Below are 23,085 nucleotides of genomic sequence, written 5' to 3' on the forward strand. Positions count from 1 at the left end.
AGGTGCTGGGCTGCGTCCTCCTCTGGGGACACGGACGGGGAAGGATCCACACTGTGGTGCGAAGCGTGGCACTTGGTGTCTGTCTCCTGTGGAACCTTTCAGGGAAAGACAGCCGCAGCTGCCCCGTGGAAGACACCGGTCACCAAGCCCCAGCGACCGGGGCGGGGGGGCAGGGCCTGCAGTGCTCGGGGTCGTGGGTGGCGGCGCTGAGTTTGCAGTACCCCCCTGTGACATGAGCTCATCTCAGCCGCCCAGTGGCCTCTGCCCGAAACAGGGTTTCAGTGACCTGGACGGAATTCCTAACAAAGACTGAGTGTCCGCTTATGCTCATGCCGACGTCCCCTTTCTCGTCCGTCCAAATTCCTCACGCCTGTTCTTGTTACTGCAGAGACGCCGCCAGGCCCCAGGCTGCCTGGAAGTGCTCAGGTCTGCCCTGGGCCTTTCCTGGAAGGGGCCGGGTGCCGCCGCTCAGCCACTGTACGACTTCAGAAGGGCCGTTCGGGCTGAAGCGGGCACCCAGGAAGCGGGGAGGATGCACAGGACTCAGGAGGGTGGTCTCGTGCCAGCCGGCGGGGGAACGGAGCACCTGTGCTTCGGCTCAGCTGGCGAGGGTGGGGGCGAGCCCTGGCAGGGACGGCGGCCTCCGGTGACAGGCGGCCAGCGCTCGGGGCACAGCACAGCCCTCCAGGAAAGAGACAAGGGCTGTGCTGACACCCGAGGGAGGCTGGAAGCTGGCGGTTCTTTCTCATTCGAGCCTCCAGGTAAGAAAGCAGCCCGGGTGACACCTGGGTGGCGGCCTGGTGAGACCCAGCTGCTGACCCCGTCCTGGCTCTCCCAGGGAAAGTGATCACGGGCCTGGAGAGTTCTGAGGGCCCATTAGATGGCCAAGTGACCATGCAGCCTGGGAAGAGGGTGATGGTTGATTTTACATGTCCACTTGCCCGGGCCACGGGGTGCCCCAATATGTGGTCAGACATTATTCTGGATGCTTCAGTGAGGGTGTTTCTGGATGAGACTATCGATTAAACCGGTGGACGATGAGAAAAGCAGACTGCCCTCCCTAATGCGGGTGGGCCTCGCCCAATCAGTTGAAGGCGTGACCAGAACAGAGAACGGACTCCTGGAGCAAACGGGCTCCTCCGGCGACGGTCTCCAGACTCGAACTGCACCACGGGTTCTCCTGGGTCCCCAGCGGCAGTGTTTGGACCTGCCGGCCGCTGCGATCGATTCCTTAAAATAAATCTCTGTGTACAGACCGTCTGCTGCCTCGTTTCCCTGAAGGACCCTGAGCCATACAACCTGCTGGGGGCTTCGTGGTCAGAGAGTCGTGCTCGAAGCCTGGCCATGTTGCCCACCGGCCACTGAGCCTTGACAAGTCTCTCTGCTGCTAAGCCTCAGTTTCCCCACCTCCGAAATGGGGCTGAGGAAACCTGCTCTCGGGTCCCCTATCAGGACGGAATGAGACGGAGCGGCCAGGCCTGGCCCATGGCGGGCGCCCGATAAGCATCGCTGAGTCGGAGTGGCGTCCGCAGATGGGGGAGGCATGGAGGGAGGGGCAGCGGGCAGCGGCGGCTCGGCTGGGCCACCTGGGAGCAGAACCGTGGGGCTTGGCGCCTACTCACAGCCTAGCCTGACCGCAGCTGGCTTACGTCACAGCGAGGGCTCTACGCCGTCCCCACCCCCGCGGGCAGGTGCTGCCCCACAGGGACATAATCCCGCAGCACGCGGCCGGCAGCCCGAGCCCGCCCTCCTGACACCTGAGGCCGGCGGTGGTGGCCCTGCGGAGACCCTCACACACGTGCGTATGTGTCCATCCCAGGGGACCACACGCCTGCTGTCGGAACTCAGGCCATCGAGCCCTGCAGGGTCTCCCCGTCAGGAAAATGGTGCGTATCTGTGCTTTGCTGACGGCCAGCGTCAAAGGACAGAGACCGTGGCCCCTGGGTGCTCCTGGGGGCCGGCCACGGTTCAGGTCGCCATCGTCTTCACCGGCGCCTTGACTGTCGGGCGGGCTGCGGTGAGGCGCTCGCCCTGGGCACCGAGAGCCCAGCCGTGGCGTTCACGAACTTCCATGCCGTGTTTTTATAAAAAGTCGAAATGAATGCAAACTACGCAGGACGAACCAAATACGTCGAGTTTTTCTTTAGAGAAGCACCTGACAGGGTGGGCGAGGGCGAGGGAAGCGTCTCTTTATATAAAATTTTGACGTTCCCGCGGCGTTTTCTTTTGGACTAGCTTTGAGTTTTAGGAAATTTTGCTACGTTAAGATACGACGTACGGCGATGACTGGGTTTTCCTGTTTTTCCCCCCAAATCCTGAGCCCAGGCCGAGTGCTAGGCTCGCCTCACCCGAGCCCAGGCTCTGCCTCCGACACCTGAAGGCTGCACAAAGCAGGGGTCCGGCACCCTTGCGGGGGGACTGAGACCCAAGAAGCACAAGCCGGAGGGAGGCGAGCCTCCAGGACTGCGACCGATGAGCCCGCCAGAGGCCAGGGGGTGTCAGCGCCTACAGTGCTTCTTAGAACCCCACCCCAACCCGCCTTCCCTGCACCTCACCAGCCAGCCCCCCAAGAGCCGGAGATAACCTCGAGTGGGAGCCACTCTGAGCCCCCGCCGCCCTCCAACCTCCTTGTCTAGAAACGCGTCCTAGTGCCCTTTCCTTCCCGAACGGATCACGGAGCTCGTGGAAATCAAGTGACATGTTCTTAGAAGCGACAGGTCCCAGATGAAACCCCAGGGGAGAGCATCGAACGAAAGAAACATCGAACGAAAAAACAAAACGCAACGTCCCAACGTAACGTGTGGGGACATGGTGAGGGCAGCGCGCGGCGCGGGGCGGGGACGGGACTTGGGACGCTCTCCGATCGTCGCCTGGCTCTGCACCCGAAGGGGCCAGAACGGGAAGAGGGAAGAGCGAGCGGAACCCCGAGCCAGCAGGAGAAAGGAAATGACAGAGACGTGGAGGAGAAAACGAAACGAGGACCGGAAAAATGAGAGGCGAACCGGCGGGACCAGAAGCTGGCTTTGCAGAGGCTGGTGCCACGGGCGGCCGTGGGCCGGGGGAATGGAGAGAGGAGGGGGACGCGGTGAGCGAGGGGGAGGGGGCGGGACGTGACCTCCGGCCCTTTGGAAATGGGGGGGCTCAGAGGCGAGACCGAAGGGTGTGCCCGCAGGTTAAGTGATCTGCGTGCAAGGCTCAGGCTCCCTGGGAAGACACACGTGACCCAGCCTACTGCAGTTCCAGACGCCACACACAGCTCGGCCACCTGGACACCGGCCCTGTGTGTTTCTGTCCGTGGCCTCCGTAATCTGTGACATTCCTGGGAAGCTAGGGGATGCCATTTCCGTGGCGGGGATGAAAGGCATCCGCCCACATGTGACAGCGGCTCAGGGGCGGACCCGAGATCTGAACTCAGGTTTCCTGGCCCTGAGCCCAGAGCTCTTTTCGCGGTGACACAATTCCCAGTGTGTCATGTGCGCGTGAGATACTGTGGCTTGTTTGTTCCTTTTTTCCGAAAAACAAGAGATTCCAAGCTCATGAAGCAAAGATAAAACGCTACGTACCTGGTTCAGTTTTTCCAAGAAGCTCCGCTCCGCCCTGTGTGAAAGAGAAAAAGCAAAGCGTGGGTAAATATTTTTCACTTAACCATCTCCAGCTTTCCTCAGAGAAACACTTTGTTGTCGCCAAAACTCTAGCACATGTCCTGCAGAGAGACCGGGCGCAGAGTCCACTTCATTCCTCACGATCCGTTCAGAACAACAGCCTGTTTCTGTGTGTGAGTATGTGTGTGCGTGTGTCTGTGTATGCACGTGTGTCTGTGTGTGCATGTGTCTGCGCGTGCATGTGTCGATCAATGTGCATCTGCCTGTGTACATGTGCAATGTAGCCGCACATGTGCCTGTATGTGTGTGTGTCTGTGTGCTCCGTCTGTGTCTGTGCACACATGTGTCTGCACATGTGCGATGTGTGCCGTGTGCCTGTGTATGTGCATGTGTGTCTGTGTGTCTTGGCGTGCTGTATGTGTGTCGCGTATGTGTCTGTGTATATATGCTTGTGCGTATGTGTCTGTGTGTGTGTGTGCACGTGTGGGGGGGCAGGTCAAGTTTCCTCCTGGAACTTGTATTATTCCACGTCGGTACAGGGGACCCCTAGCCATGGTCCAGCCCATCGGACGCGCCAGCACGAGAAAAACAGAACAGCCGGGACCCGAGCTGTGAGCGTAACGTGTGGTGTTTTGCGTAACGTGTGGTGTTTTTCCACTTCTGGTTTTCACTGACTGAAGTCATGTGCCGGGGCCAAAGTGGGACAGCTGGGAAGAGTGACCTCGGGGGCAAACCAATTAACCTCGGGCGGGAGAGGTGACAGGTATATGGACGCAGGAAGATGAGGGGTCCGAGGTGGCCACCCAGGGCCAGGAGGTCAACAGGAAAGGAAGTGTCCGTGATGGGACCCCGGCGGTGGGGCGCTCGGGTGCTTCAGAGCCACTGTTTCCCCAGAAACAGGACCCCCTGCTCCAAGTGGAACCCTGGGTGACCCCAGACAGAGCCGCAACTCTCCCTGATACTTGACGCAAACAGCACGAGGGTCCTCGGGGCCCACCGTGTCCGGCTGCCAGACTGACCCCGAGACTAAATGCCAGCCTATACCCCACGCTCCACGCTCCAGCAGCTGCTCTAAGAATGCACTGCCTGGAGAAACACCCCCTTTCCTATATCCCGCTGGGGTGCAGAGGAAGAGGCAAGGTGACCCCGTCTGTCTCGCTGCGGTGCCATCTACACAGCTAGTGCCGGCCCCATTGGTGGACGAGGGGGCTCCGGCCTCCATAGGCCCAGCTGTGAGTCTGCACGTGCTGCTGGGCCACACAGACGCCCCGGTCTGCACTCTTGGGGGATCCCTGCAGCTGCCACGGGTCACGCTTCAGAACAAGGCAGGAGAGCACCCTCTCCCCCCAGGGGGAGCAGTCTTGGGGTTCGCTCTGCTGGGGGCTTGCCCAGGGGGCATCAGCAAGCCCCTGCCCCAGGAAACAAGCAGGCCGGACTTCCTGGGCTGTGAGGCCCGCTGGTGTCGTGGGCTCTGAAGGTCCCAGTGGCCTCCGAGAGCTGGCCCCTCTTCCTCTGCAAACATTTACTCTTTCCACAAACCAGTGGGGGCGGTTTTCCACCCACACAAAGGGATGCACCACAGCTGCCGCTCTTGGGTCAGAGCTGAGGCCACTGAGCCCTTCCCAGTGGCTGTGGGCCGGAGGTGGGGTGGGGTGGGGTGGGGTGGCATCAGAGGCTGGGGGGCCTGAGGTCAGGCAGGAACCTCCCACCCCGAGGCCCACCGGGAGAGGCCCACCCTGAGTGTCACAGAGGCCCAGGGTCTCAGCCACAGGAAGAAGGTGACTGCGGATGGCTTTCTCTAAAGCAGTGTCCCCCCACCCCGTGGCACTGCTGACGTTGGAGCCAGCTCGCTCTCTGTGGGGCCGTGCTGGGCTCTGTGGGGTGCCCAGCAGCCTCCCTGGCCCTAATCCCCTCGATGCCAGGGGCATCCCCAGTCGTGAGCACCACAGATGTTCCCAGACTTGGCCCAGTGTCCCTTGGGGGGCAGGACACCCCTATTTGACGGCTGGGGAAGACACACACAGAAACAGGGCACTGAGTAGGAAGAAATCGTGCGGCAGCCCCACGAGGCCGGTGGCCCCGCCCTGCTGGTCAACACTGGCGCGGCCACAGCCCAGCGTGGGGACAGAAGCACCGGCCGGGCCGGGACGCCGGGCGCTGAGGATCGGCCCCGAGCAGGATGCGCTGACTGGGCCGTGCACGCACCAGGCCGGGCTCATAGCCTGCCTCGTCACCCACGGAGTCTGCATCTGCGAATCTGCCTAGTCTCTAAAACCCACTTCGACCCCCAAATCCACACTCGGGGGTTTTCAAAGTCATTGGTGGACACACGCAGAGCGGTGAGATCTGAGTCAGGCACGGTCCCAGGCGAGGTGGCCCCAGGTGCCGCGCCACCTCCTGCTTCAGCTCAGGCCGTAAACCAGGCTCTTTTCCCACATTTAGTGCCAGATTTTTTGCATTCTTGTTTTTTTCTGAAGGCTGAGGCGTGCCTTACGGAGAAGGTGCGCATGCCAGAGAAGCTCGCAGCGCCATTGGCCTGAGTTCAAGGTCAGTGAAGTAAAATGTATATTAAATGAGGCGTCCTACGCAAGGTTGTGTGCCACTCGCTGCCTGACGAAAACGTCGCGACCAGAGGTTTGCAGGAACCTAACTCTATATTCCCCCAGCCGGGGTCCATATTTGCTAATTCAGTGCTTGTTGTAAATAGTGAGACTCAACCATCTGTCTATCTGTCTGTCTGTGTTTGTCCACCGACCTACCTACCTATTTTATTCTTTGTGACTATGAAACACAACCTCACCTTACGAAACCTGGAAATCACATAAGACCACCCACAACCCCACTACCTTATTTTTCCCAGGCGCGTCCACGTACCCACCCATTTTTACACATTCAGGTCCCATTTCCTGTCTGATCACCTGCCTTAAAGATTTTTCTTGCTTAACATTACATCGCGAGGGAAATGTTATTTTCCCATGCCACCGCAAATTCTTCTAATGCTTGACTTAAAAAAAAAAAAACCTTCATGTTGAAATAATTTTAGATTGACAGAAAAGGGGTACAGATAGCACAGAGGGTTCCCACGAGCTCGTCACCCAGCTTTCCCCAAGGCTGACACCTCGAAAAATGAAGACACGAACGTGGCGCATCATACGCACCGAACTCCATCGTGTCTGGATCTCGCTGGTTTTCCTCGGAAAGTCTGTTTTCTGTTCCGAGATCCCGTCCAGGACACTACGTTGCATTTGGTGACTTTTTATGCCTGTGTCTTATATTTCATAGATGTACCATAATTTATATTATCATTGCTATTAGAGGTATTTACTGCCCATTATTGGACATTGTGGCCACCCCTGGGCATGAAGCTACAGGGGGTGGACTCGGACACCTTTGATTTTTGCCCCGGCCTTTTACTGACATGTAACGCGCAGGGTGAAGAGATGGTTCGTGCATAGCTTCGGGCATTTTAAAAGTGTACGCACCTGGGTCACCGTCACTTGCGTCTAGACACGGAACGTTTCCAGCGCCACGAAGGCACCCCGGGGCCCCTCCCAGAGCGAATCACTCCTCTGATGTTGTTATTATAATTTTCACTATTATGGTTATCCTGCCTTTTGCTGCCGAGGACAGAAGGGGGGGTAGGTACACGGTCTGCAGCTGACCTTACGCCATTCCTCCGAGGGCCAGAAACTGTCTCACAATAAACACCTGCTTCTTAGCAAAACAGACAGTGGGCATACGTGTGACGTACACAAGATGCACTCTGCGGTTTTGTGTGGCTAAGGAGGTAATCCTGAGAAATGAATGACTATTCAGCACTTGGACTATGGTAAAAAGTAATATCGAGTGTGTGCACAACGCTGCCGCGTGTACTTTTCTCGAACCTTCGCTGTTGCCAGCAGGTCCCCCCTCTCATCAGATGTGGAACCCTGGGGTGACGGGACAGCCGGGACGCAAGCGGAGGGGTGCACCGGGGCACCCACGCCAGTGGCCCGGTCGGCGGCCCTTCTGAACTCGTCAGCGGGGGACGGAATAAAATCTCCGAATGCAGCGTGTAGCAGAGGCGACAGGGTTGGCGCGGGTACACCGAAGGAGCAGGTCACTGCTTTCGCGTCCACGGACGCGGCTGCTTCCCGCGAGGCCTAAACTCCGACGCGGATCAGTAGCTGAAGTAAAAAGTCTGAGAGACAGAAGAAAAGAAAAGAGGGTGCAGATTCTGACTGTAGGATGAGCCATACCGGTGACGAGAATCGCCTGGAAGGTTCCAGAAGCCAGGCAGCAGCAGTACCTGCTCGGAGGAGTTGAGATGTGTCCTTCTGGGCCGAGGCACAGTGAGTGAGGGGATTTGGGGTGAGCCCTGGCTCCAGACTTCTGTCCGGACATCTTGAGTGCCGGCTCCCTGAACCCTGTCTGCAACACGGGGACCCCCCACCTCACTCTCGGGGTCTCTGGGAGGACGGAATGAGGCAAGCAGACTGCCCGGCGCTTGGCAAGACAGGGGTCCACAGCAACGGCGATGAAGGCTGCAAGATGCACATGTAATATGCAGCCCACGAGAGTCGCCCGAACAGCCAGTGGCAGGTGGGCAGGGTCGCGTCCCAAGGCCTTTCGGTTCTGGGGCTGGGACTGCAGCCACGGGGGGCCCCCGTCCCCGGCACCCGCGGTCAGTCCACTCTCCTGACTTTATCCTAATTTTATGGATGTCGGAGCTGCTGTGGGGGACATGGCTGGGCTGAGGTCACGTGGGGTCGGGCTGGGGACGTCAGGCTTGCTCCATGTTTATTACGGGTCAGAAGTTTAATTTCCTCTCTTTTTTTGCAACCCTGCTGAGGAAGGGGCTGTGGCCGCTCTGCAGACCCGGTACCTCCACAGACACGCGCTCACCCGCCCCCGGCTCCCCCGTCAGAAGAAGGAAGGGAGGAAAATTCCAGAACCCCAGGTTACTTGATTCTGTGCTGTTTCATGAACGAGACCCTGCGTGATATGCAGGGCTGTGTGTGTGGGAGGCAGGTCACTGGGTCAGGGTCTCTCCTGGGGCAACTCTGTCCCCCAGGGGACACTGGGCGATGTCTAGGACATCTGTGGTTGTCACGACTGGAGTGCTCCTGACATTGAGTGAGTGGGAACCAGGGATATACCGCTCAGCCCCCCACGGTGCCCGGGACACCCCCCCACAGAGAACAACCTGGCCTTGATGTCCTCAGCACCGAGCATGGGTGCCATCGGGCAGGGCTACCTCCAAGCCAGGACAAGCCGAGGACAAGTGGCTGTGCCTAGGCCTTTGTCCTTGCAAGTCTCAGCGGGGCCTCTCCTGGAAGGGTTTAAAAATAGCTCATCTGTTTTTTACTTTTCTGTTTTTAATTTTTTTTGAAGTCTCAGCAGCGCCTGAGAGGAACTGCCGGAGGCAGCTGCCCTGGGCAGTAAACGAGACCGGAAAGGCTGCCGTTTGAGTTTTTGGCAGCCCTTCCGCGCAGCTCGCTGGGTAATCCCCGCGCTGGCATTGCTCTGTCACAGGGCTCCCTGCCCCTGCTTCTCAGAAACCGGCTTCGGGCATTCACGCCCGCCCGCTTGGGGCTTTGGGGGGGGATTTAAATCCGAGCTGGGACCCTAGCCACCAGAAAACCCCCCAGCAGCTGCCTACAAGCCCCCTCCCTACTTCCCGCCCGTCCTCAGTCCAGTGGTGGATGGGGACTCACCTTGTCACAGCTGCAGGGAGATACACTCAGACGATTCATTTTTTCAAAATGACTAATAAATAAACATCATTTCTGTTCAGTTAAAAGCCATCCTCATTTTCAACATCTACGACATAATCCCCCTTCTGCAATGGGGACACCGGGCCGAGTCATCCTCTATGTGGGGGCTGTCCCCGGCACTGTGGGGGTTGCGGAGCAGCCCTTCTGGCCTTAACGCCTCAGTGCCAGGATCACCCCCAGTGTGACAACCATGGAGGTCCCCAATGTTGCCCAGTGTCCCCTGGGGGGCAGGCCAACCCCACCCCTCATTCCCCTGAGAACCACTGCCCTAGGATTATTAGTTAACATCTCTGAACCCCCGGGCCACGAACCTGTTAGGAACCGGGCCACATGGCAGGAGGTGAGCGGTGGGAGAGCGAGCGAAGCTTCTTCTGTATCCGCAGCCACTCCCTAGAGCTGGCATCACCGCCTCAGCTCCGCCTCAGATCATCAGGCATTAGATTCTGATAGAAGCCCTGGTCCCTGGGGTGGAAAAGATTGGGGACCCCTAAGAGGGTCTTGAAAGGAGCTCACCATGGATTCGGGTGTCTTTATGAGACAGAATGGGGGAGATTTGGACTCAGACACACAGGGAGAGGCCACGTGATGATGGAGGCAGAGGTTGGGGTGATGTGGCCAGCAGCCCAGGGACACTGGGGTCCCCAGAACCTGGGAGAGGCAAGAAGGACCCTCCCCTGGGGCCTCCGGAGGGAGGGGGGCCCTGTCACACCTTGACCTCGGACGTCTGCCCCAGGACCGGGAGATATTAGATTCTGTTTTAAGCCACCAGGCCTGTGGTCATTTATTATGGCGACCCCAGGAAATAAAAGCATTGGTCATTTAAAAAAAAAAAAAAGAGCCCATGAGAGATGTGCCTACAACTGTAAAATCCAGGACCCAGGGGACTCCAGCTTGCTGACTGACAGGCAGGGGCACTTGGGAAAATGCAGGAAAGGCACCCACCTGCCTGCCCACCCCACCCCACCCTTGGCATGGTGCCTGCACCTCGCAGGGCTCAACAAACCTGAGCTGCCTGTGTAGGAGGAAGTGGGGTTTCCTCCCACCCAAGGCTAAATCCACAGGACATATGGGGTCAGGAACCAGGTAACCAGGGCTCCCCGACCCTGGAATCACCTGGGGGCCGTGAAACCCACAGATACCACATCCCGCCGGGAGAGCAAGCTGTGGTTGGCGTGGGCGTGGCCTGCTGGGAAGGCCCCAGGTGACCCCCACTGGGCAGCAGCCAAGGGTGGGTCCCTGTGTGAGGCCACCTAGCGGGAAAGCCAGGCCCAGAAGTTCAAGAGCGAGTTCAGAGCTCCCGGATGGAGAGGGCCCAGTAATGCGGCCAAAGCGTTAACGACCGTGGAAATGGAAATAAAAAAACAGATCAAAGTCCTGCCCTTCGGGGATTCTGCGGGGCCCGGAACAAGGAGGTGGGGGGTCCTTAAGGCGCTGAAACAGGTGCGACAAGTGCTAAGTAATAAACACCTTCTTTCTGTAAAAGGCCAGACAGTAAATATTTTTGGTTTTGTGGGTCACATGGTCTCTGCTGCAAGGGCTCCACTCAGCATAGAGCAAGGCGCGCTGTGTGCCAATAAAACTTTATTTGCAGCAACGGGCAGAGGGCCCGGTCCCACCGCCCGCTGCAGTCTACAGGATGCGGGGCGACGGGGCAGATGGCCTCTGAGGTTAAGCAAAGGCGGCTCCTCCAGAGGTTCAACAGAGTCGCCATCGGCCCCGGCAACTCCACAACCACGTGCACGGCCCAGAGAAGCGGAAACACACGTCCAGGCACAAATGCGCACACTGAGGCCCACAGCGGCACGGCCCGCGGCAGGCAGGAGGTTAAATGAACCCAGATGTCACCAAACGGTGAACAACAAAACGTGGTGTGTGCACCTACACGCGTGTGCGCACACATACGTCTGCGTGTCACTCGGCCGCAAAAGGCGGGAGGCGCCGGCACACGCCACGACGCGGACGGACCTGAACACACGACGCTCCGTGAGACGCCGGACACACAAGGCCACGCAGCGAGTGCTTCCACCGATGTGCAATGTCTAGGACAGGCACGTCTTGACGTCCGGGGGGACCCTGTGCACCCAAACCGCGGGGGGCTGTGGGGGAGAGGAAGAGGTAGAGATCGGGAATGCCAGGGGTGCCTGTTCTCTCGAGGCTGACGCCAGACACATCCTTTGTTCCAAGAAGTCACTGCAGCCGGAGGCGCGAAGCCTGGCGTGCGAGCACAGAGGTGTGTCCTCCCTGTGACTTGGCGCCCAGCCCAGTGGCCTTTGGTGCCTGGAGTACAGCTTCTGCGGGCACGGTGGAAAGAGTCTACACCGCAGGCCCCGGCAGGGTGTTTTAAGTCACCCTTCACGGCCCTGTCCCCAGCAGGCCCATCACCGTTGCCCGAGGCAGCGTCTGCTCCTCGGCATCTCCCGAGACCGATGCGGCATCTCCGCATCCCCACAAACTGTAACGCGCTTCCCGGTCATTTCTGCTGCCGGGGCTGCAAACCAACAGCGTTCTCGCCAATCGCCCGGAGGAGGGGGTGGGGGGCGGCCGAGCTCCGTCAGGAAGCCCATTCCCTCCAGGCCGACACAGTCCCGCGGAGCCTACCACACGCACTCTGCTTCTGCCGAGCGGTGGAATACTATGCAGATGTGACAAAGAGCGAGGTGCCATGCGGAGTTCTCGGAAGGGACTCTGTCGGGTCAGAAGGCCTTCCTTCATCTAACAGACACCTTGCGGTCACGCCTCTGGGCGCCCCTCCCCCGCCACGTCACGCACTGACAGCGGAGGCCGGGCCAGTCGAGGGAGGTGACCGGAAGATGTAACTGTCCCCTCGCATCGGCCTGACCTTAGACAAACTGCTCCTCCGCTCTCTGCGGAGCAGCATCTACACAGGGTTGGAACTTGCGTCCCAGGTCCTGCGCCCGGGCCAGCTGAGACGACTGGGTCCAGACAGGTGACGCACCTGTGCCAGGTGGACCCCAGGCAGCGCCAGCCCAGCACCCCCACTGTGGTCCTCCACGCCCACCTGTGCTCATGGCCGTGCGGTGGCTGACACGCGTGCGTGCCGAGCTGGAGCCTGGGCTGAACCTTGCCCTCTGGGAAAGCCCGGTGGATTTTCAATTAATTAAAGAAATTTTAAATTGCACGTAACACGAACTTCGCCACCCTAACCACTGTTAAGTGCACAGCTCAGTGGCCTTAAGCACTTTCAACTGTCGTACAGCCGTCCCCACCGTCCATCTCCAGGACTTTCTCATCATCCCATGCTGACACTCTGTCCCCGTTATACACTCAATCCCCTCCCCTCCCCCAGCCCTGGGCTCCACCGCCCACTCTCTGCATCTGACTCCCCTGGCATCCTCCGTGAGTGGGATCACACAGGACGTGTCCTTCTGTGTCTGGCTTCGGTCACTGTGCATGACGTCCTCCAGGCCCACCCCATTAGTAGGTGTTAGGACATCGGTCCTTTTCAGGGCTGAGTAATATTCCAGTGGGCCCACGCTGTCTTTATCGCTTTTGGCCACTGTGAGCGAGGCTGCTGTGTACAGGGCGAACACCTCTTCGAGTCCCTGCTCCCAGTGGAACCACTGGGTCACCTGGTGAGCCCATTTTTAGGTACCTGAGGAGCCACCAGATACTTGCCATCCCGTTTCCCACGCCGGTCGCCCCGTTTCACATCCCACCAGCCGTGCTCGGGGCCCCCGTTTCTCCATGTCCTCACCGGTCCTCACCAGCCCCATTTTGCAGTCCTCAGCCTCAGTATCCCCGTCCATCAGATGGGCCCACAGCTCCTCCCACAGGCCTGAGCGGGGCCGGGCAGGCGGTGCTTAGGGACCAGGCTTCGTTTCGCTTCTGGGGACAATGGTTGTCCCCGGGCTATTCGGAGTGCGGGTGGGACTCTGTCTTTTGTGACTTCTTCCGGCCATCCTTGATCACTGATCTGGAAAGCCACCAAGAGATGGACAAACCCGGGGAAGGGACGCCACCCTCGTGCACGCACGCAGGCGCACGCACACACACGCACGCACACACCCAGACACGCGTCGCACACGTACGTGTTCCCGGAGCAGGGGTCTTGGGGCTGGCGGCCTTGGAGACGGAGTTTCCCAGCTCACGGCCGGGCGACGTGCAGGCATGCAGTGGGGTCGGGCTGGGGCCGGAGGCCGGCAACGCAAACAAACAGGCTGGGTGGGTCCCCGCAAGGCGCTGCTGGGCCTGCACGTGGGGCGCCGGCTCTGCTCCTTCCTGTGGGGCCGCCGTGGACAGCACCACCAGCCGGGAGGGGAGAGGGGCTGACGCGGCTGCTGGCAACCCTGCACGCGGCATGCGGGAGCCTGGTGGCCGTCTGAGCCCCTTCGCCCTGTGCAGAGCCCTCCTCCCTCGTGTGCAAAGCTCTGTGAGCCCCAGTGTCCCGCCCGCAAGCCCGCAGGCTGAGGCGCTTGGCTAGTGGACCCGTTTTCCATGCTGCACATGACACGAGTCACCACAAATGTGGTGGCCGCAAATGCCACCACCCGGTTGGTGTCTCCCAGTATGGGGGTCAGGAGTCGGGGCCTGGCTAAGCTGCGTCTCACAGGAACCTCGGCTGGGGACGGGCCCGCCTCTGAGCCCTTAGGGTCGCTGTATGATAGGCCTCTGCGGCTGCAGGAGTGTGGCCCCCGAGCTCTCGCTGGCTGTCGGCCAAGGCTCACGCTCAGCTCCTGGAGGCCCCTCTGGGGCCCTGGCCGTGGGGCGTTCTCCACGGACCCCCTCATAATGTAGCAGCTGACTTCTTTCAGGCCAGCAACGGGAGTGTCACTACGAGCCTGATGAATCACTCTTGTGTGACATAACCCATCTACGGGTATGACATGGTTACCTTTGCCACATTCTGCTGGTTACAAGCAAGTCAAAGGTCCCTCGCACACTCAGAAGACTGCACGAGGCATGGGGCCGGAAGGGGAGGGAGGGCGGACGCCGTCATGTCCCTGGGCCCGGAGCGCAGAGAGACGGACAGGAGGTTATCGGTTGCCTGTGGCTGGCTGTGCGGGGGCTCACTGGGGAGAGGTCCCCAGGGTGGGCCCCGAAGTACGGAGCTGCACGTAATGTACGTGCAACTTCTGTGTGCTCGTATGCTTGTGTATACATGTGGTGCACATGAGTACGTAGGTAATACGTGCATGTGAGCATGTGATACATGCACACAAACACAGGTCAACATATACACACAGTAAGTGTTTATAATTACCCACAAATGTAAATACATATTTATATGCCTGTATCACCTATGTGTTTATGTGCGCACAACATTACGTATAATATACTTGTATTTATGAGTAAACCTAATAAGATTTATCCTAATCTAATATTGAGATATGTAAGTATGTGATACCTACACATAAAGATGCTTTTATGCGTTTAATATGTATTTTATACATTATGTTTTCTAGTGTTACATTGAGCAGTTACGTTTTAACACGTTTACATAACACGTACGTAAATACATGTGAACATAGATTTAAAACACGTTATCAACATGCACACGTTACACGTGCGCTCACACGCGCACGGTGCTGCGCACGCCACCCTGACACCGTGAACGAGTCCGCTGACCCTGGGGAGCAGAGCGGCCCTATACAGAGCGCGTGGCACGCACGTGGCACGGCGACCCCGCGGACGGAGGCGGTTTCGGGGGGCGAGTGAGGCTCTGAGGCTCGCAGACACCGAGCCCCATTGCGGGCAGGCTGGGCCGGCCCCCGAGTGCAGAGGGTGGCCATGAGGACCCCCAGTCCTCGGGTTTATGGGGCTGTTTGTGTCTGTCCCCGGGCTGAATCCCTTCCTGAACGCGCGCCTCGGCTCTGTGGGACGAGGCGGATGTGAATAAATGGACACGGACCTGTGCTGGGGCGCGGGCGGCGAACGGTGGCCTCGCGGGCTGAGCGCCAGTTCGAGGGCTGCCTCGTGCTCGCCGGTCGCACTGTGGCCCGGTTCCGTCGTCAGAGTCCCGTCTGTGTCCCTGTAACCAGCCCCTCAGCACTGGGGCTGGTCGTCTCTGGGGGGCCGTCCTGGGCACTGTGGGGGGCTGAGCAGCACCCCTGGCCCCACCCGCTCGATGCCAGGAGCACCCCAGTGTGACGACCACAGACGTCCCCAGGCACGGCCCAGTGTCCCCTGGGTCAGGGGATGCCACCGGCCCCAGGAGACTGTGCTCCACAGGTCCCGGGACGCTGCACACACTCGGCACACGGACCAAGTGGGAGGAGGGGAGGTGACTCACGGACGCGGGGGTCACCTGGTTTATACGACCTGACCCCTGGGCACTTACTCTGGTGTCTCCTGTGACCCTAAAGATCTAACTCAGTTTTTTCCCCAATTAATGACTGCAGGGTCCCCCCTCCAGGCACTGCCGACACTGGCACCGGGTCACTCACTGCAGGGCATCCTGGGCCCTGCAGGGGAGTCCCCGGCCCCACCCAGTTGACACCAGCAGCCCACCCACAAGAGCCATCAGCCGAATGTCAACAGCGTCAGGAGGAGAGATCCCATGGTAAGGGATTTCCAAGTCACACGCCAGGAAGGGGTGGCGCGAGTCTGGAACCAGCGACCCCTGCCCTCTGCACCGTGGGGGCCCTTCATGGAAAACCACCAGCCGCGGCAGGGCGCCAGCTGTGAGGGGCCAGGAAATGGCCGGGAGAGACGGACGAGCGACAGAAACACCCCGAGGGTGCAGATCACGTGTCTGCCTCGGCCCTCGCCGCCCGCCTCTGTCGCCCCCCGAGGGACCCGCTACTTGGGGGTCCTGATCCTGCTGGACACGCCCCGAGGCGGGGGCCTGGGCAGCAGCATGTCGCGTGGCTTCCTGTCATGCATTAACAAGAGCAGAGGCCACTCCCAGGAGTGTCAGCCGCTGTCCTGGGCCAAGGGTCACCCCGCTCTGCAGAGCGGCTGGCTGCTGACTCACTGGGACCCAGCAGGGGCACAAGCCCCCGCAGAAAGTCAAAGCGGGGACATCAGGAAGGCGGGCGGGGAACACGTGCTGACTGGCGGGTGCTGGACTCGGGTTCGGGCCCGAGACCTGGGCCCATGAGGGGTTTCAGCAGCGAAGCCGTGGAGCGTTCGCCCTCGAGGCCGGAAGTGTTTATGGTAACAAGACTGAGACAGGCAGCTCTGCGTGCCGGTCACCTCTTCGGGGACACCTGACGACGGGCCACTCATCTGAGTGGCTTTGCAGAGATGAGGGGGTGGGCGAAGGATGCTTTTCCAGTCACCCTACAAAAATCCCAGTTTCTCAGTAAATCTGGCTGTCTCCTGAGGGTGGCCGGAACAAGTACCACCCATCTCATACCACACATGCTTTATCCTGAGGCCGGGGGTCCCACACGGGCCTCGCAGGGTGAACCCAGGAGGGGCAGGACCGGGCTGTCCTGAGGCTCCAGTGAGAACCATCTCTGGTCTTTTCCAGCTTCCAGAGGCGCCGCGTCCCTGGCTCACGGCCCCTGTCCCCTCGTCACAGCTGGCAGCGCAGCCTGGTCCACCGCTCTCTGACCCTCCCACTTTCTCCTTAAGAGGATCCCGTGAGGACACTGGACCTTGAAAACCCAGGGCCATCCCCTCTCAGCGGCCTTGACTCGATCCCACTTGCACAGTCATCTACCACGTGAGATGACATGTCCACAGGTACCCGGGCCCAGGATGGGGACGACCTGGGGGTGGGTTGTTCTGTCTGCTACACACACCGTTCTAGAAGGTCGTTTTGCAAAACAATCACTGGAGTTTGCAATCAAGCCATGGTAACAGCCGGCGTGCCTTGCAGAGAGGCTGGTGGCTGTGATGTGCCCTGTGGACCTCCCAGAAGCCCGATGTCCCACGGTGTGCAAACAGCGACGGCCTGGCAGATGGAGGAGCCACCTGCTGCGTTTGTGGGGCTTACGTGCTTTTACAGGTGGGGGGATGGGGCAACTGTGTCTCCCCCAAAATTCACATGTCGAATCTTAACCCCCAGTGCAACGGGCGCAGGGAGATCAGAACCCACACACCATAGCCGAGTGGACCCCCACTGCCCACCGCCCCCGGCCCTTGTCCATGACATCCGCCCCAGCCGGCTCGCCCCTCCGCCTAAATGCAGGGGACAGAGGCAGGACCCACCCCCGAGCCTCGGGAGTGCTCATTATTCTCTCTTTTACCCCAAATCAGGCCACAAGGAAGAATCAACAAGAACCTTGTCCCCAGGTCAGAACGCTTTCTTGGGAAATCCCAGCCTGATAAGACATTAAGCCGTAGTTTGGCCGCTCCCGGTCCCCAACAGAGAACATAAGGTCCCCAATAATGAGATGAGAAATAAACAACGAAAGAGGACAGTCCAGTGATGGGGATGGGAGCGGGGTGGCCTGTTAATTCCCTCACTTGCAAATTGCCAGGAGGGCTCCGGGAGGGGTAGCTGAGCTCTCGAACCCCAGGAGGGTGAGAACCGGCCCCCCGCTGGCCTCCAGCCCTGACGCTCCCCAAACACAGAGGAGAGTCGCGCCTGCAGCCGAGCCCCCCGCTGCACATGTGGCTTTGTGCCCTATGGAAATGAGGTTCCCTGCTCTGAACTTATGAGGACACCTGCCCTCGGGCGTGGAGACGACAAGCTGTCCCCCACCCCATGTGCCTGACAGGGTCCTGCTCCTCATCACTCAACAGACATGGGGCCAAGGGGTGAACCCCGGCTTGTACAGGACACAGCTCTGCCATGGCTGGCACGACCCTGCGGGGAAGATACTGAGGTTTTCAGGAGCGATGGGGGGGTCACTGGTTCCCCTTGTGCCAGGGTGACAGCGAGTGCTGGGGAGGGGATGGGAAAGTGTGTGTGTGACCAGTGTGTGGAGGGCCCAGAATGTGGCCTATGACCTGCGGGTGCCCGATGCTTGCTCCCCTTAGCGCGGTTGTCCTGTGACCCCTGTCTACCGTCTCTGCTGGGATTAGGGCTTTGATCCACGGGATTCCCAAGTCGCCACAATGAAGCGCAAAGGCTAAATGGGAAATACTACACCACAGTACAAAGAGCAAAACACGGAGGTCCTTCATATGTAAAGGTCTCCGATAAATCACTAAGAGGTGAACAAACCAACTTATTAGATAGGGGATCCTGAATGGTACGGACGACGGAAAAGTCCACTAGTGGGAAAATGGGTGAAATTTGAATTTGTCCTACGTTTTGGTCAATAGTATCGCAGCAGGGCTGGGCGCCTAGTTTTGATGAATGCTCTGTGGTTACGAAGGTGCTGGCGAGACAAGCTGGACGAGGGGTAAGGGAACTCTCGTCTCTAAGGTCCCAGTTATCTCAAAACTTCAAAAACGACCTGTTTACGATGGACAGAAACAACCCACAGAGAGCGTGATAAATGACCATTATGAAAAACTTCACCCTCTAGTAATCAGAAAATCATAGATAATGCAACGAGGTATCACTTTCAGCCTTTGATCCAAAGAGATTGATGCCTGGACACAAGAGGGACCGTGGGCGGGGATGGCCTGGGGCCAAGGGCCGGAGTTAGGCCACTGGGCTGTGGGTCGGCCATGGGTCGGCCGTGGCACTGCAGACCGTCCAGACCTCAACGGCAGTGCTGTGGCTCTGTACGAGGATGTCCCTGCTCCCAGGAAGGGCCAGCGGGGTTCGGGGGGCCGGCGGGATTCAGGGGCCTGTCTACCATTTAACCTCCAGTGGCTCAGAAAAACACTAACGTGCTTATATGTGCAACGCAAATATGCACAACCACACGTGTGTGGGTAACTACGTGCGTATATGCACAGAAACAGCACTCCACAGACTCATGCACTACACACAGGTAACCCACACACGTGTGTGTCCGCACACAGAGAAAGAGTAATAGGAATAAGACAGATGCGAACAGCTGGTGTGCCCAAACATAAAGGGGACACGGAATTCTTATACTATTCTTGCAACTTTTTGATAAATTTGAAAGTAGACTGAAAACGAGCAGAGAAAGTCCATCTGGAAGATTCTTTAAGAGCGGTCACCGGGTTGGGACGCAGGCGGACTTCTCCTAATTTTTAAAAAACTAGGATATTGTTCACATACCATGAAATTCACTCTCTCGAATGTATAGCTCAGGGATTCTTTTTCTTCTTTAAAGCTTTGTGTTTTCTGACGCTTTTTTAAAACCACGAGCGTGTATTAATTTTACAAATAGAGGAAAAAAGCTATTTAGAAGGAAACATCTGACCTTCTGTGCCTGTTACAAACGACCAAGGGCCGGACCAGACATCTTGAGGGCCCAGTGATGGCATGAGGATGACCTCAGGAGGGACAGAGAGGGTGGCGTGTGCACGCCCGGCCCCCAGCCCAAGCTGTGTGACAGACGGGCAGTGTTGGTGCAGGTGCTGGGGCTGCTGGCTCTTCCCACCGTCCAGAGTGACTGTCGCCTCTCTGATGAGCTTCCCAGCTGCTCGGCAGGCCCATAAATCTGGGGCAAGGCCCACACGCGGAAGCTGCCTGGGGTGACATGTCTGCCTGGGAAGCCGAGGGCCAGGATGCTGGACACGCTGCCGGTGGGCTCGGGCGCCTGGAGCCCAGCCGAGGCTAAAAGGCGGGGCGGGGAGGACACACAGGGTCCTGGGGGCGGGCCAGCCTGCCTGTGAATCCCAGTCCTGACATCCAGGCCCTGGGGCCCTCGGCCTTCTCTGAGCCTCGACTTCCTCAAATGAAAAGAGGCGGATGGATGCAACACGCCTCTGAATGGGAACTCTGGAAAAATACCGCATTTGGATGCAACCGAATGAGACCTCAAAATCGTAACGACGGCAGAGAAGCCTGACCAACATGACCTGGCCAAGGGGTCAAGGTCAACATCGACAGAGATAAGTCACAGAGACACATGACCCTGGGTACTACGGGATGAAAAAGGCCCTGCGCCCTGGGGTCTTCCTCCCAGGACCCACCGCCCCCGTCTAACCATGAGAAAAACACCAGACAAACCGCCACTGAGGGACCAGTCGCCTCAAAACTCACGGTCACCATAACAAGGAAAGTCTGAGAAAAAGTCACAGCCCAAAAAGAGGAGCCTAAGGAGCTGTGACACCCGGGACAGAAAGATGGAAGAGCTGGCGACGTGAGAATAAGGGATGCAGCTCCGTCAATGCTAATGCACCGCGGGGTCCCCGGCTGTGCGGGGACAAGGTGGCAACCCGGGGGTGGGAGGGGGATCCGTGACGGGCAGCCGGGAACTCCGTCCTGTCTTACGACTTATCCATAAATCTACAACCATCCAAAGAAAGAAAAGTTTACTTAAAAGATCATCAGTCGGCCACGTGCTTCCTGATGCTTCCCTCAGTGTCCCACGTCACCGCCGTGTTTCCGGTGGACAGGAAGACGGTCCGATGCCAGAGCACGTTCAGGTAAACATTCTCGGGCTGTGTGATGTCTGGGCACGTCTGCGGTTGTCACACTGCTTGGCCCCCACAGTGCCCAGGATGCCCCCAGAGACGACTCGCCCCAGTGTCTGCAAGTGCCAGAGGGTTGGGGGGGGGACCTGCTTTGAGCCTCAGGAAGCACCAGCCAGGATGTGGGGGCTTCGAGGCTCAGGACGAGCGACAGGGACGTGCCCCTGGACCGGAGACCCCAGCCAAGCCCAGCTTCACAGAGTCAGGAATCATCCTGACACCAGCCTATCCCTTCCTCCAAGCAGAAGGAGGAGACACAGGCGACAGGGGACCGGGGGACAGCCGGTACTCGGGGGGAGGGACGCTGGCGCGGCCCCATCGCACGGACATTTTATCAGCGCTATGACACGCACGGGGACATGGCGAACAGAACAGACTCGCGCAGCCCTCCGAGCTCGCAGCCCCGGGAGGAGCCACGTAACCCCGCCAGCGTCGACTCAGAAACGGTCAGGATGCTTTCGAAGGGAAAATGCAGGAAGCTGGGGTCGCCCAGATCAGGGGTCCTGGTTCCACTCGGGGAAGGTCGGGGTGACCGGGTTAGGGAAGTTGGTTTGAGAGGTGCAGAGGCTGAGGAAGTCGAGTGAGTGCGCATGAGCCCCGGCGGCCATGGGTGCATTTTTCACTTTTTGGACTTTAGTTTAGAAATGGGGGTTCGCACACCAGCAGCGGGGCTCTGGGACCACAGGGAGGGGAGGGGGGTGCTCTCCAGGCACCTGGATGTTCTCAAGTGGCCGCCCATCTGCTCACAGGTGACCAGAAATGATGCGGGATCATCGGTGCCACTGCACTTGAATTCTGCGGGAGGTGCTGGGGGCCCTGCTTCCCCCCTCTCCGAAAGGGTCACCGCGGGGTCCGCTCGCCCGTGTGGCTTCGGCAACTGTCTTCCTTTCAGCTCCCAGGGCTCTTTTTGCTTTAAATGTCTGCCTTTTTAGTAAAAGCTTTTTTATTTTGAAATCACTGTAGAGTCACAGGAAATTGCAAAAAAAAGCGCAGGAAGTCCCGTTGGTCGTCCCCCAGCCCCTGGCCGCCCCGCATGGCAACGTCCGGCAGCCGGTGGCTGGGACAGCGGGCTTCACCGCTCATGGTTCTGAGGCTGCGGGGCCAGATCGGGTGCCGACGGGGTGCGTTCCTGGCGAGACCCGGCCCTGTCCTCACAAGCTGGACGGAGACTCTGATCTCGCCTCCTCCCCCATCGAAGGGCCTCACCCTCAAGACCTCATTTAGGCCCACTGGGGGGCGGGGCTTCGACGCATGGATTGGGGCGGGGCGGGTGACAGAGATCCGGTCCACGACAACCAGGAATCTGACGTGGGCACAATGCACAGAGCCCGTTCAGATGCCCCGGGTTTTACATGCGTGCACCTGGGGTGCGTGTGTGTGTGTGTGTGTCACTTCATGCAAACTTTGGCATGCGAGTAGATCCATGCCCCACCGGAACTGTCAAAGTGCGGGACCGTTCCCAGACTCCCTCGTGCCACGCCTTTCAGCCACACCCACCTCCTCCTCACCCCTAATCCGTCCCCAGTGTGCTGACCTTCAGTAAAACAACAGCCCGCCAAATGGAACAGCAGGTGAAGAGGGTCTCACTGCCCGGCCACGCGGGCTTTACCCTGGGGACACAGGGCTGGCGAAACCCGCATGGGCACCTCCACAGAGAGAGACGAAGGCTGGGCGGCTCCCCGCAACCATCTGCAACAGACACGCTCACCACACTTGGGCCCCAAGGGAGACCCGCAGCCGCCACCGTGCTCCACGGTGAGGACTGCACAACTTCCCCGAGGCCAGGGACAAGACGAGGGCACCCACCCCCCACACCGCCTCCACGCGACATTGAGGAAGACAGAATCAAAGGCGTCCGGCTTGGGGAGGGCGAGGGAGGTTTCGTGACCTGGCACACGACATCTCCGCGCACACGCCGCCTGGCAGCGGTGCGGGGTCCACAGCCACTCGGACACCTGGGGGGCCCTGGAGCCCACTGTCTTACCGCGGGGGCGCCCCCGGGACAGCCAGAGGGTATCGTATCAAAGTCGCACCGAGATGAGCCCCCACAGGCTGTCTGCAGGGGGACAGGTAGCAAACGGACTTCACAAACGCGTCATCAGGGCTTTCTGCTTTTTTTCCTTAAGTCAGCAGCTGCCCAGAGGGAGGTCAAAGAGCCTGTTCCCTGGCCGGGAACGGAATGGGGACAGGGGGCAGCTGAGGCTGGACGCCAGCCCTGTGGGAACGCCGTCCGTCCAGGCCGTATTTCTTCTCCATCCTCCTCTGACCCTCGCTCCAAACTGCCTGCTGACGTATCTATTCTTGGCCGCTTT

At 59.2% G+C, this 23,085-nt stretch overlaps 1 protein-coding gene across 5 annotated transcripts in view; it reads right to left on the minus strand.

The window, feature by feature from the left end:
- GNG7 (G protein subunit gamma 7) overlaps nt 1-23,085 on the minus strand; it is a 106,474-nt gene that overhangs the window by 21,571 nt on the left and 61,818 nt on the right. For all 5 annotated transcript variants that reach the window (XM_039839166.1, XM_039839165.1, XM_039839163.1 and 2 more), the window contains one exon: nt 3,564-3,597. Coding sequence is in view for 1 of the 5 variants with exons in the window: in XM_039839162.1 (XP_039695096.1) it covers nt 3,564-3,597 (34 nt within the window). In the remaining 4 variants the exon portion in view is untranslated. The remainder of the gene's footprint in view (nt 1-3,563; nt 3,598-23,085) is intronic.

The sequence above is a fragment of the Pteropus medius genome, unplaced genomic scaffold, assembly GCF_902729225.1.
Source record: "Pteropus medius unplaced genomic scaffold, Ma_sr-lr_union100, whole genome shotgun sequence".
Taxonomy (NCBI): Eukaryota; Metazoa; Chordata; class Mammalia; order Chiroptera; family Pteropodidae; genus Pteropus; species Pteropus medius.